This window comes from Choristoneura fumiferana, chromosome 19 (genome assembly GCF_025370935.1).
Source record: "Choristoneura fumiferana chromosome 19, NRCan_CFum_1, whole genome shotgun sequence".
NCBI lineage: Eukaryota > Metazoa > Arthropoda > Insecta > Lepidoptera > Tortricidae > Choristoneura > Choristoneura fumiferana.
Window position 1 is genome coordinate 4,545,449 of NC_133490.1, and position 19,557 is coordinate 4,565,005.

General features: G+C 36.7%; 2 protein-coding genes across 2 annotated transcripts in view; one reads left to right on the forward strand and one right to left on the reverse strand.

Moving 5' to 3' along the window:
* The first annotated feature begins 2,589 nt into the window (after positions 1-2,589).
* LOC141438763 (uncharacterized) lies at positions 2,590-8,313 on the forward strand. The gene is made up of 6 exons (XM_074102719.1): positions 2,590-2,755; positions 3,160-3,329; positions 3,886-4,052; positions 4,684-5,002; positions 6,550-6,648; positions 7,572-8,313. The coding sequence occupies exons 1-6, from the start codon at positions 2,664-2,666 to the stop codon at positions 7,652-7,654; spliced, it is 930 nt and encodes a 309-aa protein (XP_073958820.1). The 5' UTR covers positions 2,590-2,663; the 3' UTR covers positions 7,655-8,313.
* A 904-nt stretch (positions 8,314-9,217) lies between these two features.
* The window catches only part of Ptp69D (Protein tyrosine phosphatase 69D), a gene marked incomplete in the record, with an annotated part of 49,501 nt that continues 39,161 nt past the window's right edge, over positions 9,218-19,557 (reverse strand). Inside the window, 2 exon segments of the mRNA XM_074102722.1 lie at positions 9,218-18,261; positions 18,989-19,124. Coding sequence (XP_073958823.1) covers positions 18,190-18,261; positions 18,989-19,124 — 208 coding nt within the window.

Sequence of the window (19,557 nt, forward strand, 5' to 3'; positions counted from 1 at the left end):
GGTAGGTATATTGAAATCTTAACCAAATCATGCAAATTTGAGGGGTAAGTGAAAAAAAAAATAAGAATTAAAAATCCCATTTGCCCCGTCTTTTTAAAATAAAAATTAAAAACTGAAAAGAAAGAAAAACAGGTCTAGAGGTTTAGAATTCGGAAAAGTTGTTTAAATTTTCCATTTCAAATCGTGAATCGTTTGAAAATATCCAGCTTATATCCAGTAATTGGTCCCAACTCAACTTTTGTACTTAATTTGATATAAGTAGATATACTTAACATAATATTCATGTCATGACTACTAGATCTCTTTTAACCTTTCAGTTTTTATTTAAGGCAGTGTGATTCTTGTTTTTATTTAACTTCATCTTTTTTACGTTCTTGTGAATATTATTAGCTTTCATTTGATAATAATTTTGTTGCGTTTAAAAACAAACCGGACAAGTGCGAGTCGGACTCGCGCACCGAGGGTTCCGTACACATTTATAGGTATGTAAGTAAACGGGAATCGTGCCTTAATGATATTTCTCGCTTTTTCCGAGTGATTTAATACATCCAGTGTATGCAGCTGTACCTATATACTTACATCCCACATCCCACTGCAGAACACAGGCAGGCGACCTTTTAGAATGTGAGGGCTTGTAGTGCTATACCTATGTAGTTGCCACGCGGGCCCAATGTGGTTTGGGTAGTTCACACACACACATTTGAATTGATTCGCAGGTTTATGCAGCTTTTCGCATGATATTTTCCTTCACCGTACAGCTCATAGTAAATTTCAAATGTAAATTTGCACATTCATTCCGAAATATTTGAAGAAGCAGGCATAAAATTTATATACGTAGGTAAGTAGGTACATAGCTACTTATGTACCTAGTTATCTTTATTTAGAACGCCTGCATCATTTACAACAATACCTACTTAACATAATAAGTTTTTGTAAAAAATTACACTTAATACAAGCTTTTTGCTGACTGTACCTTTTGTTGGCTGTACTGCATTTCCGTACCAAATTTCAAATCGATCCCATTGACCATTGAGGAGTTCCGTCCTGCGGAGATTCTGCCCAGACTACCAGGATGTCACTTTCATATTATTGTATTGTCACCAGATTTACAAAAGTATACCAAATTTGAAGTCAATCTGAGCACTGGAAGTATGCCAAAATCCAGTTGCAAGATTTGACCCGCACATAGGTACATACTAGGTAGATACATTGCAAGATAAGTAAATGTTTGTAAATAATAAATACAAAAAGTCATTCATACTAAGATTCATAAATAATTGTTTTATATTTAGGTATCTACATTGTAGTAGTATAGTAGTAGTTATTTACAATACTCCCTAGACAACCTTGAGGCAGGTCTTGGCACTCGCATTAATTCGATAAGAAACTTCTACGTAGAACTATCTAGAAATCAACCTTAATTCAAACACGTAAATGCTGTTTATGAATGAACGCTGGAATCAACGAGAACAATCCAGAAAGGAAGCTTCTCGAATGTTCGCGAGGGGAACGAGATGGTCGCGTTTCTAGAATGGTATCCGGCCAGGGGTAGTAAACAATTGGTTTCAGTTATGTTTAAAACAATTAAGAAAATATTTTTTATGCTGGTATTTCTTTAATTTTTAAATATTTTGTGGCTAAATAAAGACCTTGATTTTGATTTAAAACGTAATTCCTTCAATATTTGGCAAAAAATCGTGATAATTTGAGCCGTTACAAGTAGTTACAACTTATAAAACGATTTTAAAAAGATGTATCCTTTTAATGATTTCATGCTGCATATATTCATTATTTGATTTTCTTAATAATGTGCAAGTGATTGTCAAGTTTGCATTTGAAAAATGAAATATTAATAATACTTAAATGTTGTTTACCACTGAGTAAGTTCAGCTACTCAACACAAGAGGGCGTTAAACTGCAAAGAACGAATAGTTTTTAATCGTAACACTAGATGTCTCACCAAAAGCATGTACCTATTTAGCACAAAATTTTGTAAAACAAAAAAAATGTTAGAGTCACAATCAGCACAGTGCTATTCAAAAAATATTATTTTTCATTATTTTAAAGTTTTTTTATTTTTCCCTAAAACAACAGATTAGTTTTTTTTTATAATAAAGGGCGGGCATTGTGCCATTGTCAAATTGAAATGTCATTGTCATTGTCAAAGGTCAAAAATGTGTAGGTGCGGCCACATACAGCCGCTCGTCGCTCGATTGTAGGGATAAATCTGGTCACGTGATCCCATTTCGAAGGTGATTTTGAATTTCCCGCGATTCAAAAAAGTAGCGTCAAGTCGCTGCGTCGATCAGAGTAGCAGCGACAAGATGGCTTCTTGCAGGAATGATCTTGGCCTTGGAAGCTGATTTTTAATCTCATTAAGTAGCAGTGGTACAAATAAAATAAATTAGAGAGAAATAAAAATATAAATAGCCAAGTTTTTACCGAAATTGAAGAGGTTTGTTTTTTCCCAGCGATAAAGCTCAACATTTTCAGCTTTATCGCTATATGTCACGTGACCAGATTTGACACTGGAATGGAAACGAGCTTTGAGCGATTTCATGTGGCCGCGCCGCGCCCTAAAGTAAACAAACACTGCGTACACACGCAGTGTACACATAGTGCAGTGTTATTTGCGAATCGACGATTTTGAAAATTATTGAAGCATGGTGAATTACTGTTGCGTGCAGGGCTGCGGTCGAAACAGTAAAAATAACAAACATTTAAATTATTTCAGTTTACCGAAGGAAAGACGAAGGTATGATCACGTCCCGTAATGAAATAGAGCACAAAATTATTGAATATTTTGTCGTAAATGTTAAGTAAGCTACGGCAAATTCGCTGTTTCTTTGCTATCGTTATACACCCTTCCACTTGTAGCACAACTTCCTATCTTTCGTCTATCCAACCACCACCATAATCAAACCCACTTGCAGCTTAAGACGTTGTATATTGACAACAAGACTGCACTGGGTCTGTGACTTTTTAGTTCCTGTTCCATTTCTTGTTTGAGTTGCTGGGGCCGAACATGTTAATGAAATAGGCGGAGGCCTATATCCAACAGTGGACGTCCTACGGCTGAGATGATGATGATGATACTACTATTCAAAACTGAACTTAGCTAGAGGCTTAAGGGATTTCTCCCCACTTTTTGTGTGACAGGCAGGTTGAATGGCTGCAAGCAGCAGGTAGAGATGACCTGCTGGATAAAGACAAAGCTCTTGTGTCACACCGTTTCTGCTCACGGCATTTCCCAGCATCAGCGATCAAGAACAAGCACTTATGTGACACTGCACTGCCTACACTATACTTGCCAGGCACATGGATTGAAGGTATTCTACTAACTAATTAAGTTTTTTGACATTTGTGTGTAAAAATGCATTTGAAATGAGGGTTTGCACAGAGGCGAAGTATCGCTAGATGGCATTAGTATAATATTGTGAGGTCCATTTGACATTTGCTCATGATCGGTTAAATAACTAAATGAGCCAATCGTAAGCAAACAACAAACGGTCCTCACAATACTAACGCCATCTAGCGATATTTGAAAATGTATACAGTACTTGGTCATTTTACATTCCATAATTAATAACGTGCTTTAATTTTTAACTTAATTTTTATTGTTTGTCATTGTAATAGCTATAGAAATATAAAATATAAAATAAATTTCAGCTGTCTGTCTCCTACAGCTCTTGAGATACAGCCCTGTGGCAGACAGTGTAGCAACCTTAATATGTTTCTGTTTGTAACGGGTGACATTATTTACTGGCTTGGTAATACTGACATTTCCAGGTTGGTATAATCCGGGCCAGTAAATAGTGTCACCCTTCAAGTACTGAACGGAATATAAAGAACCACCTTTCACAAAAATCTTTACCACCTTTCCAGATGAAGTGCAACACAATGGTATAGTTTGCGACAGCTGCCATATGCCAATCCTCGGTTTCCGGTACAAGTGTGTCAGCTGTGAGGACTTCGACCTCTGCCAGAAATGCGAGATGCGGGAGACTCATCCCCACCATTATATGCTCCGGATGCCCAAGCCATTGAAATATGTGAGGTTTTATGTTTATTTTAAGTACTACAGTAAATGGCATGAAATTAGAAACCAAAATCATATCACTCTCTTGCTCCCATCTGTCTCACATGAGGGAGAGGGAAATATGTGTGCCTTCTACTGTAGCAAACTATCTTTGGCTTACAAACTTTAGATGCTTCTTAGAGATGCTAAAAATTACACTTCTCTATGAATAATCTAGAATATTTTTGAGGTTACTTATCAAACTTGCGTGGTACATTTCTTTTTCAGTATAGGCAGTTAACTGCCTGTAAATTGGGTGATTGATTATATATAAAGATTTCAACAGAAATCAGGTGATAGACCTAGTAATCTATTATAACCTGATTCCAGCTTCATGTCGATTTCTGGGATACCCGGAATGTTTTTTTATTTTTTTATTTGACTTGATGGCAAACGAGCAAGTGGGTCTCCTGATGGTATGTATATCAAAAGATGCATATTTTTCTTTTATGAAATCATATTGAGACATGGCTTTCACAGATATATAGATTTAAGGGCTTACTAATGATACCTACTTAACAGAACTTTGTGATTAGTTTTGTAGAACCCATCTAACATTATTTACAGGCCATCAATTTACTTCAAATTAAACCGTAATTTTCCAGAAACTAGCCGATAACCTCATAACAAAATGGCAGTCTTTCTTCAACGCCAAACACGAAATTCCGAGCTCTGATAGCGAAGAAGAAAAACCAAAATACGACAGCGACGACGAGCCCATAACCAAGTATGTACGCAACTATGACAGCGGAGTGGACCTGTCTGAAGATGTCAAGAAACTCATACGAGGTGAAGTCAGCAGGGTACTGGCGAACCCTAGTGTAGTGAAGCGGCAGAGGAAGAATCCGTTGCTGATGAGTAAGAAGAGGATGGGAGAGGAGATTAAGCGGTCGATTAAGAGGATAAGGATGGATGGCACTATAGGTAATTATTTTGATATGATTATAACGTAATGAAGGCTATCGCGTATGAATTGGCCGCTAGAGGCGCTAGTGTAGCGTGAGGTCTCCGAAATGTCAAATCTCATAGTTTTTGGGTGAGCTACGCGGGTTTATATAGAATTAGAACAATTTTGTGAATATTTTGCATTACCTGAAATTAATTATGGCAATATGGCTTACGGGGCAATGAATGTCAGTGTTTTGAGACAGTTTTGTCTTTCGGAAACTTTTGTCCTCCCTTTTTTTCCGAACAAAGCGGGACTACGAAACACTGTGGTTGCTCGATATTTTTATGGTACGGTTTTAAGGTGTATTAAATATGATTTTAATCTAAACTTTGTTTTCACACCCGTAATAACAGACTTTCAAAACCATACTTAAAAATCTCACGCAACAGTGGCGCCATCTAGAAAGACAAAAAACGATAGCCCTCATTTGCAGAAATTTGAATTTTTGCGGTTAAATATAGGACGGTCACGGTCTTCTTAGTGTTTAATGCCTTACAAAGGCGGTGTTAGACCACAAAACGGATAGGTTACAGAAATCAATCTACATAAAAAGTGCGCTCGAGCAACGCACACATAGACACTGCTCACGGACCGGTTAGGACCAGTGCGAGCGCGAGTGCCATCCGCTTGAGACACGCGTCTGTGAACTTTTTTGTTCAATAATGGAGAATGCGAGTTTATTACACTTTAAAATATAATAATCGTGCATTTAGCCAATGTCGAAATCATCTCAAGATATTTTCTGTGGCAAACTTGTAATATAACAATGACAAACATTAAAATATTTTAGTTTAATAACTTATTTTCTATTGCCATTCCAAACCGTTTAATTCTCGACAATAAATCCAACAACTATATACGATGCCACTACCACAATAGTTTTTTGTGCATAAGCCATAGTTGACAACCCTAGGATGATTTGATTATTCACCTTATGAAATTTCATTATAGATAAAATTTTACTCAATTGATTGACATTGTGTCAACTCCCAAATGCGAGTGTCATGTTCATGTAGAATTAAATATAAATAACTAGAGTTTGCCCGCGGCTTCGCGCGCGTAAATCATTAGATACAGCAGTTGAGTTTGAAATTACGGGATTTTACAAAATTCCAGTGGGAGTTCCCGAATATTAAATCGTTTTTTTCATTAACATTGCATTAAAAGACAATATGCCAAATTTCGTGACTCTAAGCCCCAACGGTTGTTATTTCGAGATTTTAACTCTATCCCGTGGGAATATCGAGATAAAGTTGCCTATATGTTATTCCAGATGTCCAGCTATCAACATACCAAATTTCACACAAATCCGTCCAGCCGTTTTAGCGTGAAGGAGTAACAAACATACACACACAACTTTTGCATTTATAATATAAGTAGGAAGTAGGATTGGCAGTTTCAACTTACGGATTTGGAAAAATCTATCAGTCTTACCCATCCTACATAATTGACATCCTTTAACCTTTTAGTCGGGTAGTTAGTAATAATAACTATGTATATACAATAATATGATAACTTCTAGGTTATGATTATGAAGACGGCATCGTGCCAGAGGTGGCGTTTGCCGATGTCAACGAGGGAGCGATGACGGAAGTCAAAAACGAAAATATTTCAGCGGAAGGTATGTTCTTCAATTACGAGGATACGCCAAAGTCATCATTTTATTTTCATTAATATAGAATAATAATAACTAACTAGTGAGGTTTAGAGCCATGGGGGCCCAGTGGTTTTATTTGTTAGTTCTTTATACATCAAAAGTACAAATTCCTTGCAGTGATTCACCGAATGTCGTTTCACCTCGAACTAACAAAATTTCAGTAGAATCTTGTACTTGACGCAATTTTTCGAGTAGCTTTTTACATTATTATAATTAAAATTTAGCATCTCATTTTTCGTGTAGTATTTTACCCGAGACGCAATTCACCGCGTCCGATGTTTGCTTGGGACCCTAATTAATTTGACGCGTTAATTGATGTTTGCGCTAAAATACACTAATAAATGATCAAGGTGAAATGCGACTCAAAAAAACATGATTGAGATACAACGCGATACTTGCACGATCGAAATGCGACTACATATAGCAATAAAAAAAATAAACATTTTTGACACAACACTATAATTAAAAAAATATAGGTACAATCGAGGTGAAATGCGATTCGGTGAATCGCTACAAGGAATATATGCTTTTGAAGAAGACGAGAAGATGTGAGTAGTTTGATATATAGCCTCTCAATCATAGAAATTGTGGGTTCAAATCAGAGCTTCAACCTCTCGTTTTTCGAAATCCATGCGCGATATTACATTCTGAAATTTACGACGAGCGGAGCAATTCAATGGTGTCTTAAGTTCCCAATCCGCACTGGGCCCGCGTGAACTACATCCCAAGAATTCTCAATCTGAGGCCTGTCTGAGAGATCCAGGAGTGGGACGTATATAGGCTGGGATGATGATGAGATCTAGAGTCTACTGGCGGTGTTTGCTTACTAGTCACTAGTTTGAAGTCTAGACATCGAAAGGTTCTAACTAATTCTTAACTCTTTACAGAACAACCGGTGGTCCACGTAAAGCTCAGTGAAGACTTGACTGAGTTGATGATAGAGATGGCACCGCCACAAAGCGAGACTTAACCGTTGCCGGTGCCTTTGGATAAAATAGATGTAGAGGGTTTGACACCATTCTTACTATTATAAATACAAAAGTAACTGTCTTCACGCGTAAACCTCTGAACCAATTTAGATGAATATTGGTACGTAAATAGTTTGAGAACCTGGGAAGGATAAAGGATAGATTTTATCCGAAAATTGCAGTTCCCGTGGATAAACGAATTCTTGGCAGACGAAGTCGCGGGAAAAGCTAGTAAAACAATAATTCTAAGATGCAACAATACAACTGTAATAAGTTAGTTTTTTAACTAAATACGGCTCTGTGCATCAGGTAACAATTTTGCCACTGGTTTTCCCGTTGTGGGGTAAAAAAAAAATGAGCCATGACCAACTGTAATAAAAAAAATCTAAAAACCGGATTTATCTCCAATTAGATTTAAGTTGTATTGAAACAAAAAGTAACTTGACTGAGTTGATATATAAATGACGTCATAGCTAGATATTGTCTTACAAAATCTATGCGAGAATCTGTTTGATAGCTTACAAAAAGTATAATCGATTGATTGGTGGTGTCATCTAGCCTGTTGTAAGAGTAGGTAAGATATTATTTTAATGGTCTGCAGTGCTGTGCAACATATAAGGTCTGTAAAGTAAGAGAATTAAAAGGTTTATTCTTTTGTAAAATTCAGTTTTTTTTTTTTAAATATAATCAGGTAAAATTTTCCAAAGGTTTTCAAAATCAGAGGTAATGGTGGATGAGCAATACTGTAATAAAAAAAATCTAAAAACCGGAATCACAAAGATTTAAGTTGTATTGAAACAAAAAGTAACTTGACTGAGTTGATAATAAATGACGTCATAGCTAGATATTGTCTTACAAAATCTATGCGAGAATCTGTTTGATAGCTTAAAAGTATAATCAATTGATTGGTGGTGTCATCTGCCTGTTGTAAGAGTAGGTAAGATATATTTTATGGTCTGCAGTGCTGTGCAACATTAAGGTCTGTAAAGTAAGAGAATTAAAATTTTTCTTTGTAAAATTCAGTTTTTTTTTACTTGTCAGAATACCACAATATAATCACATCAAAATTCCATAGGGTTTCTTGAATGGCGAAAAATCGCTAGATGGCCGTAATAAGAAGTCGTGTATGTTAATTTTGCTTGCGATTAGTTAACCAATGTGACACATTAAAAGGTGTGAATAAATACTTTTGTACTTTGTCGTTTTGCAACGTACCACACCATACAAATTTGACAAATGTGTTAAAAACGACAAAGTAAAAAATGATCCGCTACTTTTCACTGTACGAAATATTTTAAAATTCTTTTTCTTGCGCGCGCGGCCCTAAGCCGTTGCGTACTCTGCCACAGAATGGCAGGTTCTGTAGTGAAAATTCCTCACATAAATAAAATTTAAAGGTAATAAGATAAGGCAAGGAAAAATTCTGTAATTATCCTCGCATTAAGTTTCGGTTTCGTCTGCAAATACTAGTTAGTCGGAAACTACATGATTGATGGCTTCTGTACGCTTCCGGTGCGCACGCGCACGGGCAAACAATGGGTTAAGCATCTAATCAAACACATAGCTTCTAAATAATGGTATATTTTCAAAAATATTGTTACATGACCTGCATTATATATTTACAAAAATAAAAACACAATAAAATTAATATTCTCAGTTTTACAACCGCCAATGCTTAGGTACAAAAATTAAATAAAACATTACAATAATATCCAGGGAGTCTGTCGCAATACAGCACTTAGCTTTATATTTACAAAATAAGCAATACTTAATAATATTTTTTTTGTATTTTTGTTTTTAATTTGTGTAGTAATTTTATACTTAAATATTAACAAAATAGAGAGTTGATATGGCACTATTTTCAATTAACACGTTTTATATAATGAAAAAGATAAGAGACAACAATGAAAAACTGACCAAGATCTCCGTCACTGGGAAACGATGGAGACGCTTTTTGACGTTAAGTCCAGCATTATCAGTTTGACAGCTGCCTATAGTCTGTCAAAAAAGAGAAGAAATTAAAAAGTGGCAACACTGTAGTGTCATCCCTTTTCAAACCCTGTCAAACCAAAAAGGGAGGACACTACAGTATTGCCACTTTTTAATTTCTTCTCTTTTTTGACAGACTATACAGTGGCCATTAAAATTGTACTTCTGAATTCATAATTTCAACGCTACTTCAGTATTTGGGCCAATCAACTATTTTACCGGCACTTTGGGCGTTTCCTGCGTTACCAAAAAATCGTATTTCCAACAAGATATTTCACGGCTTAGTAGCTTGAACTTACGTAGGAGGGCATGAATTCATGTACACCATCTACTAAATTACAGAAAAAACATGTTTACTTACAAAAATCTGCAATTGTTTGAAAAATGTCGCGGACAGATTAGTGTCGGTAAAAAAGTTGATTGGCTCATTTGTCAAAAAAATATTAGGTACAGTACTTTATTTTTAAATGCATGGATTAGGAAATTAATTATGATTTTTTACTACACATATTAAAACACAAAATTATAAAAAACTTAAACCATTCCCCTATACAGGTGAAAATATCTATTTTCTATTTAAACTGATTAACCGAACACACTGCTATCTTCAACTTTAAAATTATAGTCTAGTACAAAAAAAAAGTGAAGGTTACTATGAACTGTTAACTTCTTAGGTAAAAAAATGGAGCAAATAAAAATCTTAATTTAACTTAAAATGTCTGTTTAATTTTTAAGTTCCGTGTTTTACTGACCATACTAATGTTTGTTTTTACAAGGTCTGAAATATTTTTTTTTGTTTTAATAACGGCAGCTAGCTTTAGCGGTGCGGTGAGAGATTTCTCTATTCATTGCGAGGTCGAAATGCTTACCAAGCGTGGCGAGCTGAATAAAACACAATGTACATCGGAGCTGTCTAGCTGAAAAACATCTGAACACGTGCTTAGTTAACGCGACCGGTTTTTTGAAAATGAAATGAAATGATATATTTATTCCAGACCTTAGGTTATAAAAACAATCAATAACAATTAATTAGAAGTCAAATATGTTTTTTTACCGTCTCTTTCTCTAGCAATACTCTGAAGAGGGACGGCGCACTTACCCCCTCCCTACTATATTCGGATATTAATGAGCACCTGGAGTGTTTATGATTGTCACTGTGTTAAGAAAAACGTATGTCAATATTCACTGCGTTAAAAGTCCATGTTATGTATAATTTAAATATACAAGTCTTTGGTGATGAAAACTAATTACTGTTTAAAAAAAGTAAAGCCTTACGATAACAGTGTGTTCGTTTAAAAAACGGCTTAGATTATAAGAAGCGCGTCTTCCACTACAAGCAGTCTGAGCTTGAGTTCATTCAAATTATCATTAAAATCAAATTTTGCACCCCTAAAGGAGTTTAGTCGTGATTGCGGCGAGTAACTAGGGCAACGCACATTGGGGCATATTTTGTTAATTGTGATTTAAAACTAGCCTAGCGGTTTAATTTAGGCCTCTAAAACAGTGGGTTCGGACGCGGGCTTGCACGACTGAGTTTTTCGTGTAGGGAAACATCGTGTACAAACTTGCACTACCAAAAGCAGTTCAGCATGTTGAGTTTCCAATTTGGCAATCTGCGAACGTGTCACACACATTATAAAGATAAAGAAATGTTTCTACTCTATTGTTTCTATTTATATAATGGAACGCAACTCTGCACCGGATGGCGAAGTATCGGTAGAAAATCATTTACAGCGCTGAACGCAGTTTAAACTAACTCTGAAATATTCTTCAGTACATGAAATCCATGACACCGATATTCATAAATTAAGCCTACATTAAGATTCAAAATCCAAAGTCAGAGAGTCAACCACTGGGCTATGCGTTTGTCAAAACGATGATGATGATCATAATATGATCCCCATTGTATATTCCACTCGTACCACTCCCCGCAGCCACTAGTTTGATAGTCCGCGTAACCTAACTTAGTCTATTTGTTTTTATAAAAAAGTCGTAACATTCCTACGTACATTACAAAAAGCTAACATTTCAGTCGCGGGGCTTGCGCTTTCCTTGCTGAACTTGAACACATACAAGAGATCGTTCGCGGTGAGATATTAGGCCGTGCTTTATATATCGCTGCATCGATACCAGTTTGTGTTGTACTCCGTTTCACCACCTGTGGGTTAGTATCACCTCGTCTAAAAAGCAAGTGGTCTAAGAAGCAACTGGTCTGAGTACCAAGTTGTCTAAGAAGCAACTGGTCTGAATACCAAGTTGTCTAAGAAGCAACTGGTCTGAGCAGCAAGTGGTCTAAAATTTTCCCCAATGTCTAGTCGGTCTCCGTTCGTTCATTTCCTGGTTCATCACATTTCAATTCTATGACCTGTAGGGACACACTTGTGACCTTACGCAGAGTCAGTTCATACGAGTATCCCGGTATGTTTGCACTGGAATATGAGTTGACTCAGCAGTTACTACCCGCGGGGCCCGCTTTGTAGGCAGTCGTTTACGGAGCTTACTGGAGGACGTACACGTCCCAGACTTAAATTAGTGATAATCATGTGAAATAATGTCACTTCTGTACTGAAACGATATTATTTAGTTAATTAAATAAATAACCTGCTTAATTTCACCTCCACGCAACCACCCTAGTGGTGACCCCGCGTGGACGGACGTAAGAAAAATAGGACACCGTAATGTTGGTTTCATTGACAGCCAGAATCCCTGAATTTTGGGAAGATGAACCAAAAGTGTGGTTCACACTGGCGGAAGCCGTTTTAAAACCGCTGTAGGCAGAAGAGGCAGCGAACTTCGATATGGTAGTATCGAAACTACCCAAGACAGTGATTTTACAAATCACCGATTTCTTAGCTAAGCCGCCAAAAGAACAACAAGTATGTGGAGCTGAAGATCAGACTTTAGAGATCTTTGAAGACTCAAAAGAAAGGAGATTGGGAGACCTGGAGCTTGGCGAGCAAAATGCTACGCAGCTCCTACGTAGACTGAAGGATCTAGGAGGCGACGGTTTCCCAGAAAATACGCTCAAGATCATATGGAAGAATTTACTATCACCCACAGTGACAGAAGTTTTAGCGACGGTGACAGACAAGGACATGAATGTTGCGGTAATCGCTGACAGCGTGTTAGAAGCGACAAGGTCAGGACAAGCCGTAGCCCGATCACCAGAGAGGGCAGGAACAAGCGTAGCGGCAGACGAGCCGGTACACGAAATTGCGACGAAAAATTGGAATCGCCGGTGCCCAGGTTTGATAACGCAGGAAGAAACGGCTGGGAAAAGCGCAACGCGCAGGGCAGAAGGCCCACGATATCCAGGCAGACACCCAATCATTCCAATAAGCTATATATTAAAATAAGCCGGGAAGTCTAATCTGACCTGTGTTTTCAAGTTTCCGACTTAAACAGGTTAGGATCAGTTGCTTTGCAAACCACTTGCTTCTCAGACCAGGTGCTTCTTAGACCAGTTGCTTTATAGACCACTTGCTAGTTAGACCATTGCTACCTTTTAGGCGAAGTGATACTAAACTTACTTTGATCCTGTTACCTTGTGTACCAAATCTGTGATGAAATCTGTTTATTTTGTTCCATTACATAAAGTCGGAATCACGGATATCAAGTCACATAAAATAACAGGAAGTTAACAGTGGCAAAACTGGCCCTGTCAAGGTACTAGACTAGGCCAAACCTTAAAAAAAAAACAGATTCGATTTGTCTCCAAGAGTCAAAGTATCACGAAATGAACTCAGAATATACCGTTCAGTAGTTCAGGTATTTTCATTCTAGTTTCAAGCATAAGTAACGAAAATACTGGTTTGAAAGCTTTATATACCGGTATACTGTACAGTCGAGTTCTTATTCTGAGCAAAACTTCCATCAAAGATAAAGTCGTGTTGACATAATATTTTTGACAAGTTTTTTTGCTAAAAAATATAAGAAAAATGTAATGTGTAATTTTTAAAATAAATAAATAAGAACTCGACTGTACCGGTGTTAAAACTTGATTGTGGCATTTATTCACAAACTTAAAAACAGCGATATATTAATAACTTCGAAAGTGAAGTTATAATTCACGTAGCACACATGTATGTGAAAGTTTTACAAATTATTTCAATGGAGCAATAATTTTAAAAACATAGTTAAATAAAGTGAAAATTTATAATAACTGTTAGGTTAGATTAAAACTAAATTCTTAAACTAGAATACAGAGTTACTACCAAAACAACGGTATTTTTTCATAAAACTCGAGGTTTTACGTTATTATAAAAAAAAACACAGCCTTTATTTTTAGTGGCCTTACTCGGTCGTAGAAGACTCAGATTTTAATACAAGGTATAAAAATACAAAATTGATGCCCGAAGATTATTTTCAATACACACTCAGTTAATGAACTGTAACAATTACTTTGCTCACCCATGACCAGTTAAATTAAGTAAGAGTAAGTGGCCAGATAGAGTAAGTGGATCGGCATGAGCAGCGTAGTACGTCCACCAACAAGATGGCCAGATGACCTGGTTAAAGCCGCAGGTTCACGGTGGATGCAAGCCGTTCCAACCGAAGCAACTGGAGTTTTATGGGGGAGGCCCATGTCCAGCAGTGGACGTCCTACGGCTGATATTGTGAAAAAACGTGTTTCAATAAAAATACAGGTCAAGATTCTTTACCTCATATCTATTACGAAACAATCAAAGGTATTTTTTCCTACAATATTTGTGGCTGTTGCACAAATACATGACTTAATTTATACTCAAGTCCAGAATAAGGCGAACCAACTTGACAGTTTGACAAATGTTGCCACAGTTACACCAGTGCTGTAGTATCGATAAAAAAAAACTACTTAATATCGATGTTAGAAAAAAAAACTCAATACGAAATAATAATAAAAGAAATCTTTTATTTGAAAGATTTCGAAAAAAAAATGTTGAACATCGGGAAGGAACTAAGGAAGCCATCCGCCATTTTGTTATATTGACATTTCATATATGTCATTCGACTTAACTGCCATCGGCTTGCTTGAAACTATTTCCGTTATTGTGAAAATTTCGTTACGTTATTATTTGTTGTTATCCTTTTTGTCGTTTTCAGTCGTAAAGCTATGAAAATAAAGTCCAAAAGTCACAAATATTCCGCGTCTACACAACGTTATATCGACATATTCCTATGCCTATTTTTTTTGCTGTCTGGTAACATTTCCAGTTGTTAATCTAGTTCGCCTAATTTTGGACTCGAGTTTAACTGAGTGTATTTAAAGGAACTCCATCATAGTTTACAGTGAAGCAACCGAGCAGCAGCGTTTAGCCTCGATGTTCAGTCTTAACCTAAAGCGGGATGGCACAAGCCCATAACAGAAACTCATCGGTGAGATGTGTATTCCATTCATTTGCTTTGCATTACAACTGCCACGAGACCCTTTTTGCCAAAGAAAGAGTAGTGAAACGGGCCATGCAATACTGCTAGGGTTGCCAACTTTTTCTTTTAAGAAATAAAGTACTTATATAGGTCTGAGAAGGGAAATAAACAGTATTTTAGAAAAATTACCAGTATTTTCTTAGTTTCATTTTTTAAAGTCAATTTTTTTAGTGTTTCTCGCACAACTTATTCATTTAGTAGATATCATTTATTAAAAGACTCATAGACTTCGTCAGAATAAAAATTAAAATAAATAAGGAGCTAAACTTTTTATTAAATTTACATTGGCAGATTTGTTATGAAACACCACTATTGTGACTATGCTGCACTGACTTATTGTGTGCTTCGTGTTAGGTATTTTGATGTGGAAAACAATATTTTGTCTATTTTATTTTAGTTCAACAGTAAAAAGTATAATGTAGTGAAAAACAGTATAATACTGTTTTTAACAGTACAGTTGGCAACCCTCAATACTGCAATACTATAGTGGTTTGTTTGTCGCTTTAAACCTGCGTTTCCACCAGAGATGTGCGGATGTGTTGCGAGGATCATTTACTGTTGACGTTATTAAGCCCTATTCCGTGTCCCGCTTGACCATAAGTCGGCCAATCCGAGTGCAGTAATCGACACATTAGTTTAACGAAATAAATAATAAATGCTAGTCATTTCCACTCTGTTAGATAATTTCAGTCAACTCCTTATAATTAAAAAAAAATGTTAGATACTTGGTAGTCATAACTTCGATGGCAGTTTTTATGCAAGTGCAAATATAATGAAACTACTGCTATAAGTAAACCAGGGTCCAATAAACAAAACATGATAACTGTATGTTTCCCAACTAGTTCCTGCTGATCAGACACGGACCGGGTTCCGTAATACTACTGGCACTTATCAACAGTACAATGTTTTATAATAATCACGCACCGATATTTTATTTGGTAAAAAATATTAACGTATTGTATATTTTATTTAGTTCATACAAAATCTAATTACGTAGCTTAACTCTACATAAAAATACAGACAGTCATACGTGTCGTCGAGACAAAAATAATGTCTCGATTTAGTATAAAAAAATGATGTAAAACAATCAAAAAATTGTTGCTTGGATAAGGATTGTGCACACTAAAGGGGTAAATACGTTTACGCCTTTACTTTACTATAATAATCGCTATTATTAAACTGCTGAGTATTTATTTACATTACCAATAAGAATTTCATACGGCTTCCTATAGTTCCAAGAGACTGTATGCACGCACCTTACTTAAAAAAATTGTGCTTGGGGTACTTTGCATATTAACGGCCCTAGTTTTAAAAAAAGGTTTTTAAAAAACCTCTTTTACATTTAATGCCAAATACATACAGTCGGCTTCAAAAATAAATATATTTCTTTTTGAAGCCGACTGTTTCTGTAGACAACTTAAAAATTATACAAATGCATAATTATCTGTTAGCAAAATAAATACAATTATAAAATTTACTTCTCCTGCCCTATAACCACTACTAACTCTCTTTGGACACGATTTTGCTTCCGGCATATTACGATACCGAAAACATACAAAAAGCCTTATTAATTACATTATAAATGACAGATCTACTACATTTTGATAAAATTGTTTAGGTACATATTAAATATATTGACCCGGATAACTCACGTCTTAAATCGAGTTTAGCTCGACATGTTTCGGGCTAATCCGTAGCCCTTCGTCTTCGCGTTGCTCCGATGAGTGAGTCTCACGGTAGTTTCATGTTCAAAATTGTTTAGGTACGTTCGAACCCATAAACATGAATCAATTTAAGTTCTCAAATTTTACAATTTGATTATGATTATTATTTTTGTCCAGTTTTATGTCAAATATAATAAATTTCATTTGCAATAAATAATTATTAATACTTTTTATATTTAATTTATGTATTCGAACGCACTCGACCAAAAATATTATTTTTCTATCAATGTATGTATTTTGAATTAAAAAATACTTTAGGTACTTTAATCATTGCGGCAACTCAAAGCTCAACTAAGCTGTTTATTCCAATAAACATTACAAAAATTATAACTACCTACGTCGATTTAACCCTCAATAAAGCAGTAGTTATTTTTATAACCTATCTAATAATAACTACGTTGTAAAACATGAGATGAGATACAAAGAATCTAGTGATCACTGATTTGTACACGAAGTAACTAAATAAGCAGCGACCTGCATGCAGCAGATATTTACTACTGTAGTAAATAATGTTTTGTATTCGTATTTTGTCCGATAAGTTTCGTATTTATCATGCTCTCTCAACTAGCTTACTGAAGTTTACTGAAGATAATTGAGGAAGCATGATAAATACGAAACTTATCCGACATAATACGATAGAAAAACATTATCCAAAAATCTGTACAATTTAAATCTCAGAACAAAAGGCAAAAGTCATCGAGCGAGCGATGAGATAATGCTATTTATACATATTAAAAATAATGCCCGTCGGCAGAACTATCTGACGATAAATAAATACACAAGTAGTATAACGTAGACACAAAGTTTGAGCGTAGTGTCACAGTATAAAACCAGTATGAAATGTTAGATCGAATATTAGGTAGCTTCACTTAAACATCAGTTCAAAGATGATTAACATGCTCATGCTTTTATTTCGATCAAGAATCTCATCATACTCACATAGAAAATTTCTTAGAACTCATTGTGTTTTACTTAAACGGTGTAGATAGTTAGAGGATCATTCCCAAACAAGGTTTCTCGTTAAACTGCAACATTTCTTTTATATTAAAAGTCCAATTCCAATGACACAATTAACTTACAATTCAAGTTTGTAGGAAAGCTCGTTTAGTATCATCATCCTGAACTATACACGGAGGACATGATCCGTATTAATCTATCGTGGTAACAAAATAGTTCAGGTAAATAAACGTCCAAACATCACGCCAATATCAAACTCGCATAAGCGCGCTGTCCGCACATCGTCACTACTTAAGTAGCTACAGTCATAAACATAGCGTGTTATCTTCAGATAACATACTGGCTTACACTGTGATATTGCAGTCCACACATTACGAGTTTCTCTATGAGTAAATTGAGCCTACCGTGTGGGTACAGTCCATTCCGTATTGCGCTAGGCATGTAAGTGGTAGGGGCGGGGTTTAACTGTCTTCGAGGAGATTGTGGAGCTCCGCGTAATTTAGTATGGCACGGTGGAGAAATTCGTATTGCAGCTGTGGAAAGATAAAAAACAATTAGAACAATATTTAGGCTGAGCGACGGGAAAAAAGCTAGAAAATTTTACAAAGCTTTCATGATAAGAAAATAAGGTATATAAATTAAGAACCACAGTGATCACGAAGTACAAAATAGAAGATTGTACAACGAGAGCATTAAACGAACCATTTTACTCGAGACGTTCGTATTTATGCTGGATCTAGGCGACATAAAATGACTTCATTTCATTTCATTTATCTTTGTATGCTCTAGTTAATGCTCAAAGCACAATCTTCGTTTATGACCAAGGCAATAGTTATAAACACCCCGGCTTGCACCTCTGACTTTTTCGTAATTCATGTGCGAAATTACATTTCAAATTTACCACGAGCTTTACGGTGAAGGAAAACATCGTGAGGAAACTTGCACAAACCTGCGGAGCAATTAAATGGTGCGTGCGAGTTCCCAATCCGCACCGGGCCCATTCTGAGAGGAGGCCTGTGCTCAGCAGCGGGACGTATAAAGGCCGGGTGAAGGAGATACACACACTCCCACACTCTGGCACTCTGGCTGGGGGACACTCTTTCCCGGCCCGCATAATACCGACCCTGTTCTTCGTGTGCACGCCCATAGAAACCGACATGAGCTTCTATGGGCGTGTACACGAAAAACAGTGTCGGTATTATGTGGGGCGGCAAAGAGTGTCCCGTAAAGAGATGCAAGCGGGTTGGTTGTTGTACGTACGCTGGTGTCGATGGTGTGCGCGCGCTGCGAGCGCACCTTCCGCGCGGCGGCGCACACGTCCACGCGCCGCTCCGTGCGCAGCTGCGCGATCAGCACGCACAGCGTCGCGAACAGCGCCGACCGCTCCGTGCCGTACCTTAACACACACCACACCTTACTATATACTATATACCTCGCCACTAACACCTGGAGATGGGTGCCATTATGGGACTATCCCCATCGCCACTAAAATTAGGGGCTGTTTCACCATCCATTGATTAGTGTTAACTGACGGTGAAATGTGATGCCGTCTCCGTCTATTCGAACAAAACAAATAGAGACGGCATCACACCTAACCGCCAGTTAACACTAATCAATGGAAGGTGAAACAGCCCCTTAGTATAGTTAGTTAGTGGTATAGTTAGACTCTAACTGCTGTTACGCTAATCTCGCCACTAACATTTGAAGATAGGCAGAACATAATTGCTTAACACGTTTGGCCCCGGCAACGATCGACTAAGCTCTTAAGCTATGCCTATACATATCCCACAGCAGTCACAAATCCGTGTCACTGGCATAGGAGTAAACTA

Excerpts from the sequence above, each read along its gene's own strand:
- LOC141438763 (XM_074102719.1), top strand. The coding sequence starts at position 2,664 with ATGGTGAATTACTGTTGCGTGCAGGGCTGCGGTCGAAACAGTAAAAAT. Across the intron at positions 2,756-3,159 it reads TTACCGAAGGAAAGACGAAG|GCAGGTTGAATGGCTGCAAG; the intron begins GTATGATCACGT and ends TTTGTGTGACAG. Across the intron at positions 6,649-7,571 it reads CGAAAATATTTCAGCGGAAG|AACAACCGGTGGTCCACGTA; the intron begins GTATGTTCTTCA and ends AACTCTTTACAG.